The 14538-nt window shown below is 45.2% G+C and overlaps 1 protein-coding gene and 1 long non-coding RNA gene across 5 annotated transcripts in view; one reads left to right on the forward strand and one right to left on the reverse strand.

Moving 5' to 3' along the window:
• Positions 1-14538, reverse strand: part of LOC108590699 (uncharacterized) — a 32757-nt gene that overhangs the window by 17977 nt on the left and 242 nt on the right. For 2 of the 3 annotated variants that reach the window (XR_013532353.1, XR_013532352.1), the window contains exons 2-3: positions 10978-11105; positions 6905-6961 (exon numbers count right to left, since the gene is read on the reverse strand). This is a non-coding gene — a long non-coding RNA (uncharacterized LOC108590699). Of the gene's footprint in view, positions 1-6904; positions 6962-10977; positions 11106-11421; positions 11609-14538 lie in introns of those variants that run through there. The other variant, XR_013532354.1, reaches the window with a different exon arrangement.
• The window catches only part of ANKH (ANKH inorganic pyrophosphate transport regulator), a 165820-nt gene continuing 165336 nt past the window's right edge, over positions 14055-14538 (forward strand). For both annotated transcript variants that reach the window (XM_002745105.6, XM_035291756.3), the window contains exon 1: positions 14055-14514. In XM_002745105.6, the coding sequence (XP_002745151.1) occupies positions 14419-14514 (96 nt within the window). In that variant the 5' untranslated portion in view covers positions 14055-14418. The remainder of the gene's footprint in view (positions 14515-14538) is intronic.

The following is a 14538-nucleotide window of genomic DNA, read 5'->3' on the forward strand; positions in this document are numbered from 1 at the left end:
TCTTCTGTGATCTTTTTATAGACCAGCCCTTAAGTATTTCTGCCTCCAATTATACCTCCCAGACTGACTCTACAATGTAGCAAAGATTGCACTTTTTGTTCAGAAAACACAATCAACCTTCTCTGTAATGACTATTATGCTATTTTGGAAACTGTACATTTCATATATTCAAACGTACACATTCAAATATATGAAATTTTGTGGGAAAAAGGTAAGCCCTGGGGAAATCAAGCCAAATAAATTTGTGCTGTTATTTGAATTGGAAACTGAGATATCAATCTAACTTGTTCTTGATCTACATAACTGTTGAGATTTGGGCTAAATGTTCTGCATGGATTCATCAAAGAGAGGTGGGCACACACTCAAAACATCATTGTAAACATGTTTTAAAGACACTGTCTATTCTCATGCCATTGACAAAGACATACCCAAGAATGGGTAGTTTACAAAAGAAACAGGTTTAATGGACTTATAGTTCCATATGGCTGGGGAGGCCTCACAATCATGGCAGAAGGCAAGAATGAGCAGGTCATGTCTTAAATGGATGGCAGCAGGCAAAGAGAGGGAACTTGTGCAGGGGAACTCCTCTTCATAAAACCATCAGATCTCGTAAGACTTATTCACTCACAAAAACAGCACAGGAGAGACTTGCCCCCATGATTCAATTACCTCCCCCGGGGCCCTCCCACAACACATGGGAATTCAAGATAAGACCTGGCTGGTGATACAGGAAACCCTATCAGGCACTTACTGGAGTCTTTGGAAAACACTGGAGCAAGGACGATGCTGTTCTTTGCTTCTGAGATGAGGCCTCCAGCAATCAGCTCCCCTGGTCTGGTTGACAGCCAAGCCACCCCAAGATAAGAACTACTGGTTGGCAACGTGCATGGATACCTGTTGTGTGCAGACAGCTCTGGTGATGGAGCCAATGGGGTTAGTGTCAGGTTTAAGCCAAACGCCCATTTGTGGCCCCAGTGCTGTGGGAGGGAATTGGAAAGTTACTGAACCAAAGCCTAAAAGGACTGAGTCTCAGTCCAGAGCCAGCTGAGCCACCATCCACGCTAAGGGCAAACACTCTTTTGGAGACAAACTGGCAAGATTCTTAGACAGAAGGCGACAAAATCACTGACTCAGGGAAACCAGACCCTCTCGGGAGGGGCTAAGCCTTTTAAGACATGACTGGAACATTCTTGGGTGAGGCAGTTCACTGAAAAACAAACAACTTAACAGTTATTCTCCATCCAAAACAGGTCTCCCTGTGAGCAGCCCAGCCATGGCCTCCACCTCAGGTCTGGTCACACCTGAAGGCTCTTCGTGAAGCTCCTGTCTTTCCCTTGGCCATGTGGACCACATCCTGGTTTGTCCCAATTCCTGGCCTGCCCCTGATATTGCCCCTGCCTGCCTGCTGCCCTACCTCAGTCCAAGTGGGGAACTGCCTTCCAAAGCAATCCCTGTCTCAGTCCACCATAGGTGATAATAAGGTCACCACCTATCACGCCCAGTAGTCATGGTGACAACATGACCCCATCCCCTGACTCATCTGATTACATCAGCATGAGCACCTGACCCACACTAGACCCCTCAGGCTCTCTTTTGCTGATATATAGACCTGGAAGAAAAGGACCTAATATCTAAGCTCAGACGCTATGGCATGGGCACTGGACCAGATAAGCAAAGGCATCCTGTACCAGATACCAGATGTTCCAAGGTCAGGTGCCCACCCTGGCTCAATCAGTTGAGAAAGGCCCTCTGTCTGGCACCCGGAGATGCTGGCTGTGCCTCTTCCCATGGGAAGGAGGAGAAGACTATGTAGCTGAGAGAACTGGTTTTGGAATTAGAGAGACTTAACATCCCATTTCTACCATTTTCAGCTGTGCAGAAGTGCAGGCCTGCCCAATGGGTGACTATGAGTACTTTTCCACGCTTCTATTTTCTGGCAATAGGTAGTGAGGTCCAAGGACTCAGCCCTGCCAGGCTAGCCCCTCCACACACAACTGCCAGAGAAAGGGGTTGTGCCTGAATTCAACTTCCCATGGGAAAAGGCACGGCCAGGGTCTCCAGGTGCCAGACAGAGGGGCTTTGCCAGCTGATTAAGCCAGGACAGGCACATGGCCTCTGAGTATCTGATACCTAGTCAAAGGGTGCCAGGCAACCGAGCCTATGGTGCTTATTCTCCTGGGCAAAGCCACCCTTCCCTATGAAAGCAGAGATCCTGGGCAGGTCCCCTTAACAGAACACAACCCCCTGGTGTGTGCAGCTGTGCCCCAGTCTAAGAACAACTCCCCACAAGATGCAGAGAGAAGAGGAAGCACGTGCAGACACACAGAGTTTTGAAAACCTAGTCAGGAAAAAAAAATGTAAGATATCTTATTGATAGTTTTATATTAATCACATGTTGCAATAATAATAATGTCTTGGATACGTTAAGTTAAACAAAATACATTCAAAACCAATTTCCCCTGTCTATTTTTTTTTTTTTTTTGAGATGGAGTCTCGCTCTGTCACCCAGGCTGGAGTGCAGTAGTGCAATCTTGGCTCACTGCAACCTCCACCTCACAGGTTCAAGTGATTCTCCTGCCTTGGTCTCCTGATTAACTAGAACTATAGAAGCCCGCCACCACACCCAGCTAATTTTTGTATTTTTAGTAGAGATGAGCATCCGCCATATTAACCAGGCTAGTCTTGAACTCCTGACCTCAGGTGATCCGACTGCCTCAGCCTCCCAAAGTGCTAGGATTACAGGCATGAACTACTGTGCCCATCATGCTTTACCTTTTTAATAAAGCTACTTGTGAGAAGCTAAATAATGGTATCCAAATATATTCACTTCCCACGCCCTGGACCTTAGACCATCATGTTATATGGCAAAGGGGTCAATATTCCCTTATATGGAAAAAGATAACACTGTCTATAAACCCTGGTGCCAGGACCCCAGTATTGCCTATAGCAGCTGATTATGAGCTGTTGAGTTACCTTCTGTTGGGGAAAGAGTACATTTGGGATTGTAGCTGGAGTAGAGCCTTGTTAGGCAGAGGCATCATTGAAAATGTGTACGTATGGGATGACGTATACTTGTGTTACAGAGAAGGCTGCCACGTGTAAGACATCTGTTCAGTTTTCTGCTTGGCCACTTCTCCCTGGGACACCCAGTAGTCATGATGGACAAGATGACCCTATCCCCTGACTCACCTGATTGCATCAGGATGGGAAGCTGATCCAAGCTGGACCACTCAGAGTCTCTATGTTGACATATAGACCTGAGGGGAAAAGGGACCTAATATCTAAGCTCAGAAGCTATGGGTTGGGCATTTTCTACTCCCATCTGGACCAGACAAGCAGAAGATGACAGGCAGGAGGTCAGGGGGATAGTGATTAGAGATGCAGGGCAGACAGGAGGTCAGGGGGATAGTGATTAGAGATGCAGGGCGAGTCCTGACAACAGCCGAGTCTCTAGTACCAGTCCCTTCCTGAGGCCACTTTGCCTTTGCCTTGGGTTCTGTGGAACATACTATATCTTCATAATAAATCCCTCTTTTCAGCGTAGGCTAATTTAAGCTGATTTTTCTTAGATTCTACCAAAAGAATTCAACTGAAAGACCTTCTCATAGATTAGTTGTGAGAAACTACTATGCTTGATATGAAAAGTAGGTTGGAAACAATGCTGTGCCCTAGAGAGGCTAGTTGTGCAATTATATCAAGGCAGCCCCCATCACTGCTCTAGCGGTGACTCTGATTGCTCCAGCTTTGAGGAGCCCTGACATCACTGTCTCTTCTCCAAAGCCTGTAGCACAGACCCCTGTCCCAAACTATCCCATTTCCTCATTGTTGAGAAACCACTCACACAGCTGCTCTCCTTCCAGGAACACTTTGCCTTTTCTTCTCTCTCCCCTCCCCCGCTACCTTTTTTTTTTAAACAGAGTCTCATTTCTTTGCTCAGGCTGGAGTACAGTGATGCAATCATAGCTCACTGTAGCCTTGAACTCCTGGGCTCAAGTGATCCCCCTGCTTTGGCCTCCCAAAGTGCTGGGATTACAGGTATGAGCCACTGCACCCAGACCTTTCTGTCCCTTTTTAAACTAAAGCATAGGATATACCCTTGGACTAAATCATCCCTAAAATTCTTTGCAGCTTTGCTATCTTGTGGTCCTGAGTCTCTTTCATGGTCCACTCAACTTCACTGGTCAGATTCATTATCCAGTGATAATCAACAGTCCTCCCTCGGGGAGTTGCTCTGAAGATTCCACATCACAGCGCATGTGAGGTACCTAACAACATTCCCGGCACATGGAAAATGCTCAATCCAGGAATAGTTAATAATTATGATTACAAAAATAAAATAAAATGGGCCATGCACGCTCCAATCCCAATCCCTCCCTCATTTTTTTATTTAATATCCTTTAGTATTTTTTTAAAATAGAGATGGGGGTCTCACTATATTGCCCAGGCTAGTCTCAAACTCCTGAGCTCAAGCGATCCTCCCTGCCTGGCCTCCCAAATTGCTGACATTACAGGCAAAAGCCTCTGCACCTGGCCCTTCCCTCATCCTTATGGATCCTACACTAGCTGTCTGAGTTCTAAATACACAGTTCCCTAGTCTTATCCCCTTGTACCCTCATTGAACCCCTGAACTCACTCTTCAAGTTCCCCTTTCTCTCTAGACCACCAGTGTTTTGGCTTCTGCTGGGATGCCCCTCCACTGCAATGGGCTGTGGGATTCTCTGCAAGGTTCTTTGCTAGAACTTGCACTCAATTAGCTGAATGCGGTGGTGGCCCCCTGTAATCCCAGCTACTTGGGAGGCTGAGGCAGGAGCATTGCTTGAACCTGGAGGTTGCAGTGAGCCAAGATTGCGCCACTGCACTCCAGCCTGGGTAACAAAGCAAGACCCCATGTCAAAAAAAAAAAAAAAAAAAAAAAAACTCGGTTGTGGGTCTCACAGAGGGATCAGCCCTTTGAAATGTTGCCTTTTCTTCCTTGCCTTCTCAAATGTGGATTCTACTGGCCCTTCTAGGTTTGTTTAGCTTCTCTTTAAATCCACTGATGAGACCAGAAAAAGGTTGGTTTGGTTTCTGTCACACTGAGCTTCGACTGAGAGATCATTTTTCCTGGGTTAGAGGTACGGTGTGAAATAGTATATGAATAGAATACTGTGCATGTATAGGAAATATACAGTCCATATAATGACAGGTTCTCTGAACAGCTTGCATGAGACTCTCCCAGAGTGCTTGTGAACACACAGCTCCCCAGGACTTACCCCTATTCTACCATCAGAATCACAATCTCTGGGTAAGGGCTGAGACTTTGCATTTCAAGCATACTAAATTTAAAATGCCCTAGCATGGTGATTAATATTTTTTGTCATGTATTTCTGGGTTGGAGTACCAACTTTGCTGCTTGTTAGTTGTAAGATCTAAGACAGTTCGCTTAACCTTTGTGTTTATACTTCTGTTTTCCTACTTCCCTCCCCCCAAAAAATAATAGTAGCAAATTCATGGGATTACTTTAAAGATAAAATGAACAATGAGAGTGTATCCTCTGATCTTGCTAAGTTCACATATTAGTTCTGGAGGCTCTCCTGTTGAAGTTTTGAGATTTTCTATGCAAATTATCACATCATCTGTGAACTAAATACTTCTTTCTCTCCACTGTAAATGCCTTTTATTTCCTTTGCTTGCTTGATTGCATTGGCTAGGACTTCCACTCTGTGTCGAACAGGAGTGATGAGAGAGCTCATCTTGCCCTGTTCCCAGTCGTAGGGGGATCATGTTTGGTTTGCACAGCACTTTTTGCCCTGCACTTTGCACCATGCCTGACACACAGCAGCCACTCAAAAGAGATTGCTAAATGAATTAAAACAAAGTTAACCAATTTATATAGAGATAAAAATGACACTGGTTTCATTAGCAACATTATCCAACCAATCAAATTATTGAGTCACAAGTAAAATTATGAAATAAATAGGGGGATACCATCTTGAAATCAGGAACATTTCCAAGCATAAAAATCTTCTGGCTGGGGGGGAAAGAAACTTAGGGATAAGCTACGTGCATAATATAAAGGTAAAATCGGGGCTGGGCACAGTGTCTCACCATGATAATCCCAGAACTTTGGTAATCCCAGAATTTTGGGAGGCTGACTCAGGCAGATTAACTGAGATCAGGAGTTTGAGACCAGCCTGGCCAATATGAGGAAACCCTGTCTCTACTAAAAATAGAAAAACTTAGCCAAGTGTGGTAGTGCACACCTGTAATCCCAGCTACTCCGGAGGCTGAGGCAGGAGAATTACTTGAACCCGGGAAGCAGAGGTTGCAGTGAGCTGAGATCATACCACTGCACTCCAGCCTGGGTGACAGAGTGAGACTCTGTCTCAAAAAAATAAAAATAAAAGGTAAAATTGCACTACTTATTTGATGAACTGATACCTACTAAAATATAATTAATAACACTGAAAACAGAAAACAGATTTGATTAGAGTGCAGTAACAATTTAAAGTACGATTGCTTGTCTACCTTTTCTCTGGGATAGTGAAGCCTGAGAAGAAAGAGAATCTGATTTCCACATATTATCAAAACGCTAAAGATGTCCAATTAGTATTAACTGTATAATGGAAAGGATAACACACTTGCCGGCTTGGAGATCAAACATAAAACACTCAACTCCAAACGTATTATTTAGTGTCTATTACTGCCTTTACGGATGCAGGTGGTGGAGGGTAAAAGGAGATGTAACAGTACTCTAAATCAGCGATCCCCAATCTTTTTGGCACCAGGGACCAGTTTCATAGAAGACAATTTTTCCACAGACTGGGGGCAGGGTGGTTTCGGGATGATTCCAGCACATTACATTTATTGTGCACTTTATTTCTATTTTTATTACATTTTAAGACATAATAATTACATAACTCACCATAATGTAGACTCAGTGGGAGCCTGAGCTTGTTTTCCTGCAACCAGACGGTCCCATCTGGGGATAATGGGAGATCGTGACAGATCATCAGGCATTATATTCTCAAAAGGAGCCCACAACCAAGATCCCTCACATATGCAGTTCACAATAGGATTCACAATCCTATGAAACTCTAATGCCACCACCGATCTGACAGGAGGCTCTGGTCATGTGAGTGATGGGAGTGGCTGTAAATACAGATGAAATTTCACTTGCTTCCCCCACCATTCACCTCCTATTTTCTTCCCCCACCATTCACCTCCTACTCAGTAAATTTAATATTTTGTGGTAGATATCAGACTTATACTCTAGAAACAGAAAGGAATACAGCCCTGACTCTGACTGCCAAAATATTAAATGGAAGAGAAGAGCAAGAACGCTGGGGCAGTGACTGGGAAAGGCAGCAAGAATATGAAGGCTCTCCGTACAGACCGCAATGCCAGTGTTTTAATCTCAAACAGCAGTGGCCCCGAGCGGTATGCCCCAACAGTTTATGTCTCACTGCCTGATTAGAAAGAGCTAAATGTATTTTATTGCCTGAGTTTTATATAGTTAAATAGTATCTCTTTTAGATGGTGGAAAATTAAAAAGATTTTGAATAGGTGTCAAGGATAATAACATAAGCTTTATTATTATTATTATTATTATTATTATTATTTGAGATGGAGTTTTGCTCTTGTTGCCCAGGCTGAAGTGCAATGGCATGATCTTGGCTCACTGCAAACCTCTACTTCCCAGGTTCAAGAGATTCTCCTGCCTCAGCCTCCTGAGTAGCTGGGATTACAGGTGTGTGCCATCATACCCAGCTGATGTTTGTGGCCAGGGTGGTCTCAAACTCTTGACCTCAGGTGATCCACCCAACTCGGCCTCCCAAAGTGCTGAGATTACAGGTGTGATACATATTTTCAATCACAGGCATTCTATCTTATTCTGGTATTTAAACAAAACAATCAGAAGTTGAAGAAAGAGGGAAAAAGGAGAGCGAAAAGTCGTTATATTTTAGTCTTAGCTGCAGCTCTTCATTCCATTCTCCTCGTTAGCATTGCCAGACCTCAGGCTTGCAGAGCCAGGATGAATTACGTATATGCTCACCTTTTATGTTGTATCATTATGAGCCAAATATAAGTCAGCAAATCATCAAATGTTTACCTGTATAAAGTACATTACTTCAAAAATCCTGAAAGTCAGCTTGTGGTGGCATCATTTCTCAGGGGCACAGGCAGAATCTGTCCCAAAACTCACTCTTGTTTCTTAGGTCACTTTTCAGAGGAAAGAGTGAGTTAGTACTTACCAATACCAATGCCACCAGATTACACAGTTGCCCGGCAAGAGTCTCTCCAAATGATTTTATTCTCTAGCAGTTACAGACAAATCAAAATTTATCCAAATGCATAAGGTATGTATCTGTGCTCTGATTTAAGCTGCCTCAAATTCTTTCCTCGGAATAAAAGGGGACCAAGTCAGAAAAAAGCTTGTGTGAAATGTATCTGCTGTCAATTTTTCTTTTGGTTTACTTTTATTTTTTTAACATCTAAAACAGGAATGTATCCAAGGCCAAAATTTTATTCTAAGGTACATTCAGAGAAAGCATCATTCCTCCCCAATTCCAACCTGTTCTCTTCCTTCTCTCATAAACATTTAATTAATTTTTGGCTTATCCTACCAGTGTGTCTTTTCACAAATATAAGCACATTCACATGCGCGCGTGCACACACACACACACACTCACCCATATTCATATTTCTCTCCCTTTTTGCCCCCAAAATAGCATACCACTTTATGGTTTGGCACCTTGCTTTTCTCACTTAACAAAATATTCTACAGATTATTCCATATCAGTATATAGAATTCTTCCCCATTCCTTTTTACAGCACACATTTTGAAGCATCTGTGTGGTCCCTTTAAAAATATTATTAAGGAAGTCATTAGAAGTGAGAACTGTAACTCTTGGCAGAATTTAGCTAATTCTAGCTTATGTGCAGCAAATGACAGTTTCAGGATCATTTACTCATTCCCCTCACCTCCTACCTCCACTTCTGGCGTGCGCTGAGAGTGCAGAAACTGACTTTAATAATTAGCCCAGGCAAATCATACTTAGGCATTAGGCTGGAATAGCAAAAGTAAAACTTAACAATCGGGAGGAAGCAAATACTTCTCTTTTTGCTCTCTTGGAAGATGGCAACTTGGCAGAAACCATGACTTGATCAATAGGATGATGTTTGTATGAACACAATTAAATAGGCTGAAATTGTAGACTTCCCCTTACCACATCCCCAGTGAGCCATGGAGCAAAATTACTCAAGGCCCAGATATAGAACTGTGAGGTTTAAATTTATACCTAGTCTACCCTATATTGGAGGGTTGTGACTCAAAACTAGATATCAATCTTTAGGACTAAGTCTTCCATCACAATTATTAAACAAGTTGGCTATACTAAATACATGATATAGGATGACTGCATGGAATCAATGAAGATAACCCTGTTGGGTCAAGCTTACACAAATAAACCAATATGGCAGCTACTCCCAAACCATGCTCACAGCTACACTCCCAACCTGTTGTCACAGGTTCCTCAAGTTGAGGCGGTCTGAGTTACAGAGTTCTAGAACTGGGTTACTTAAATACGATATTTTATTTTGCCCTTTGAAGCAGCTGTTTCTTGGCAAGGGGTAGCGGGGGTTACTTGAATCTATTCATTTAAGATCAAATTCAGGAGAAAAAGGTAAATTAGACATGTATGCAACTTTTAGTCTTTCTTTCTGCATTAGCTCCTTCAAAAACTTGGAATTAATAATTTTAGGCACCAAAATGATATTGCTGGTCATTTACGAAATTGTTTTGCAAAGAGTAACTTTTTCCATGCTCTGAAATCAGTGCTAGTTTGCACTTCTAGTAACATTTTTTTTGGTGGGGGGGCTTTTTTTTTCTTTTTTATTGCATTTTAGGTTTTGGGGTACATGTGCAGAACGTGCAAAATAGTTGCATAGGTACACACATGGCATTGTGTTTTGCTGCCTTCCTGCCCTTTGTTTTATAAATATTTTTTAAAACTGTTTTTTAAATGAACTTATATATACCCATTGCATTAAACACAGAAAAGTATACAAAGGAAGGAATAATCAGCCATATTCATACCACTCAGCAATAACTATCTACAGTGAATAGTTGAGCATATTTTCTTCGAGCATTTTTTTCTACATGTACATATTTTTTTCTTACACTATTGAGTGTTGAGTTTGTAAATCTTGTAATGATCTTTGACCAAAAGCCATCAAGTCTAAGACTCTTTAAGCAGAAGATAAAGCTGTACCTTCAGAAAGAAAACACCCAACAATTTGGGGATGTCTTTTTGGCTTCTGAGTAATTAAAAAAATATCCTACTCATTATTATTACTTACATTCTGAAATTATATTTTCAAAGAACAAAATTTAAAAAGAGAGGCCAGGCATGGTGCCTCACACCTGTAATCCCAGCACGATGGGAGGTAGACTCAGGCGGGTCAAGATGTCAGGAGATCAAGACCATCCTGGCTAACAAGGTGAAACCCATCTCTATAAAAAATACAAAAATTAGCTGGGCATGGTGGCACATGCCTGTAGTCCTGGCTACTTGGGAGGCTGAGGCAGAAGAATCACTTGAACCTGGGAAGTGGAGGTTGCAGTGAGCTGAGACTGTGCCATTGCACTGCAGCCTGGGCAGCAAGAGCGAAAACTCCATCTCAAAAATAAAATAAATTAGATAAATAAAAAGAGAGAGAGAAGGCAATATTTCACGTTTGGGTCAAGATGGCTGGCAGGCCGGCTACTGCAGCATCAGACAGGTGGCTGGATGGTATTTGAAAATGATATTACAGTGCTGCAGGATTCAAGAAATGGGTAAATGTGAGATGAGATGATGTACAAGGACAAAGAGGTAAAGGAAGCCGTAAGCGGACTTTCTAATGGCAGGATGTTTCGCATCAGAACACTGGATCTGACTCTGAGACAGCAGATCTTAAGAGCAGCGGACCAAACACAAAGAGGATAAATCCTACCTTGAACCGTATCTGGAAGTGCTTATTTGGGAAAGAAAAGACTGAGAAGAATGGTCAAAGAAGTCATCACGTATTTGACGTCTGTGGATGCAGCTGTCCTCCAAGTATTTTTATGAAGATGGTAAAACCTGAAACATAAAATTTAAGAATTATTTTGTCTGCAAATGTTTAAATAAATGTCTATTATAATTATTAAAAGGAAAAAACGGAGGAGCCAAAAAGTCTTTGAAATCTGTTTCAGATTTTGACTGTGACAGAAAAATAAATGTCTCATTTGTTTCCATGTTGCCATAGTGTTACTGAAATTCATAGGCCTTTAAAATCTAAAAAGGGCTCTTTGCCATAGTCAGAGATGACACTTCCAAATCACTCATTTGAAAAATGCACTTTAGAACACTCAAACAAGGATGATGACTTTTCATTGATCCACTGGAATTGTCTCACCATTGCCCCTGAAGACCAAAGGTGTGCGTTTGCATCAGGCAGCCGGGGCTGTGGCAGTCCTTGTCCAGAGACCAGTGAAAGGAAACTGGACTTGATGGGGATCGATCTAGGACCTCATCAATCCCAATTCTCGACAAAGGTCAGTGTAATTAGATTGCTCTAAGTAAAATGAGTCAGCCCATGAAACCTAGAATAACAGAACGATAAACCGTGAGGTGATATTTGCTTTAGAAAAGAACTCTTTCCCAGAGAATTTCTTTAAATAACAAGATCCTCTTTTGTATATTTAAGTAAGATTCAAATATATTTAAACACACCTTTCGGGAACTTGCTCCTGAAGACAGTCCTATCCACATTAACCTCCTGTTATGCTGGGAAATCTTTTAAATACAGCATTGCTATTTGACACATTTAACACAATAAATACTTACCAAAGTTACTTTTTTTAAAAGAAATTAAGATCTTTATTACTGCAATATAATGTCTCATGACATAAATATTATGCAGCTTGGTATTTTTTTATATATATATTTTTAATTATACTTTAAGTTCTGGGGTACATGTGCTGATCTTGCAGGATAGTTACATAGGTATACACATGCCATGGTGGCTTAGTTTAATTTTAATTATAGGGAATGTAATATGAGGTTACATCAGAGCTACAAGGAAAATTAGCTTCCTATTTCTCAAGGCCTGTTCAAGTTGTGTGGAATTTCAAAAAGGTATTTTAAAAGGATGTAAAATATGAAAATATTTATTTATTTATTATATAGTTTGAGACAGAGTTTCGATCTTTTTGTCCAGGCTGTAGCGCAATGGCACAATCTCTGCTCACTGCAACCTCTGCCACCCAGGTTCAAAGGATTCTCCTGCCTCAGCCTCCCCAGTAGCTGGGATTACAGGCATGCACCACCACGCCCGGTTAATCTTTTGTATTTTTAATAGGGACTGGGTTTCTCCAGGTTGCTCAGGCTGGTCTCGAACTCCCCACCTCAAATGATCCACCTGCCTCGGCCTCCCAAAGTGCTGGATTGTTTATTATTTTTTGAGAGGGAGTCTAGCTCTGTCATGCAGGCTCGAGTGCCATGGCGCAATCTCGGCTCACTGCAACCTCCACCTCCCAGGTTCAATCAATTCTCCTGCCTCAGCCTCTCGAGTAGCTGGGACTACAGGCGCTCACTACCACGCCCCGCTTACAGACACATTTAATACTTTCAAAATAGTTGGGAAACACCTGAATCCAGGATATTGAGGTCTCATGCTCACTATTTACAAAAACTTTACAAAGCTAAATTGTGAGTTAATAGGTTCATTCTAGGCACAAGACACTTTCTTACTTTTAATAATAAATTGCCTTATCATGTTTATTAAACGCAAAGAGATGTGTGTGAGAGAGGGTACAAAATAAGACCGCGATAGGCTACTACTATGCCAGGCTAAGTGCAAAATGAAAATGCAGTGACCCTTATTCAAATTCAAGAGAGCAACAGCAGCGAGTTAGTCCTTCTAAGTTCGGGCGCTCTGTGACTGCACAGGTCGCATACTCGTGAAGCCAGCCCTCTCCAGAGTCCCTTTTCATTCCCCAGGTCCTCCTCCCTCGCGGCACACAGTGCTGGGATGCGGGGATGGATGCTGTAGTTGCTGTCACACTGCTGAGCCTTAGGTCAAACTCTCAGTGCCACGACTAGTTACCTAAAATCAGGTCTTACAAAACAGAACACACTTTTCTCTTTCTTCTCCTTTATTTAAAAGAGATGATAGGCTTAAGGAGTTATTTTTAATAGGGCCTTTTTACACTGAAAAGAATCCGGGCGTACTGTTTGCGAACTGCCTGCAGCAGGCAGGTCTCAGCGCCCCAGAAGGCGGCCGGCCTCAGCCTGGGCGCCTGCGGGGATCGCTCCCTGCTGCCTCGGCGCATTTTTTCCCCAGGGACGTGGGCCACAGTCTCCCCTGGAAACCCTGGGTGACAGGCTCCCTCCTGGGCGACCGACCTTTCCTCGCGTCTTTCGCCCTCCCGGAGCCGCAGCTCCATCCCTCCCGGGCCGCTAGTCCTCCGAAGCAGGCCCTAGCCCCGGCGCGAGCTGCCTCCTCCGCAGTCCCCGCCCGCCGCCAGCCCCCGGCCACCGCGGGACGGCGCCCTTCCCAGCCCCGCGGCGCCGGGCCCCGCGCCCCGGCCCGCCTCCCGCGTCCGCGCCCACGTCGCTTGCCCTGGCTGCCAAGTCTTCCAGACGCCCGGGCCCTCCCGGGGAACCCAGCGCTGGAACCCCCAGCCCCCGGCCCCGCAGGATGCGGGAGACAGGGCCCGGCCGCCGAGCCGGGGCGTCCCCGGGCCTCGAGGCGGCCCAACGCCCCCGCCCCCGCTAGCGCCCCCGCGTCCCCAGGCCGTCCCCGCCGCGCCCTCAGCGCCGCAGCCCCCGGGCGGTCCATGGCTCAGCGGAGAACCCCGCCCCGCGCCCCGGAGGCGCCCACCCCGCGGCCTGAGTGTGCGCAGCGCCCCCAGCGGCCGTACAGAGCGCAGGCGGCGTCTCACGGAAAGAGGCCTCGGCGCGCCCGGCCCGGCCCCCTCCCCAGCCCGCCCCCGGGGCCGCCGGCGGTGTCCGCGCCTCCGCGCCCGCCCCTGATTTCCTCCGGGCGGCGGCGGCGGCGGCGGCGGCGGCGCCTCGTGCGCGCGGTTATTTATTTCCGGGCCCCAGAGCGCTTATAATGGAGCCGCTGTCAGCAGAACCTTCTGCCGCTGCCGCCGCCGCCGCCGTCCCTCCTCTTTTTTTTCCCGGCAGATCTTTGTTGTGTGGGAGGGCAGCAGGGATGGACTTGAGCTTGCGGATCCCCTGCTAGAGCAGCCGCGCTCGGAGAAGGAGCCGCAGCCGCCGCCCCGCCGGAGGCCCCGCCGCACGCGGCCTCAGTCCGCCCGCGCCCAGCTCGCCCCGCGCCCCTCGCCTCCCTGCAGAGTCCCCTCGCGGCGGCAGATGTGTGTGGGGTCAGCCCACGGTGGGGACTATGGTGAAATTCCCGGCGCTCACTCACTACTGGCCCCTGATCCGGTTCTTGGTGCCCCTGGGCATCACCAACATAGCCATCGACTTCGGGGAGCAGGTAAGCCCCGGCCCTGCGCCCCGC

This window comes from Callithrix jacchus, chromosome 2 (assembly GCF_049354715.1).
Source record: "Callithrix jacchus isolate 240 chromosome 2, calJac240_pri, whole genome shotgun sequence".
NCBI lineage: Eukaryota > Metazoa > Chordata > Mammalia > Primates > Cebidae > Callithrix > Callithrix jacchus.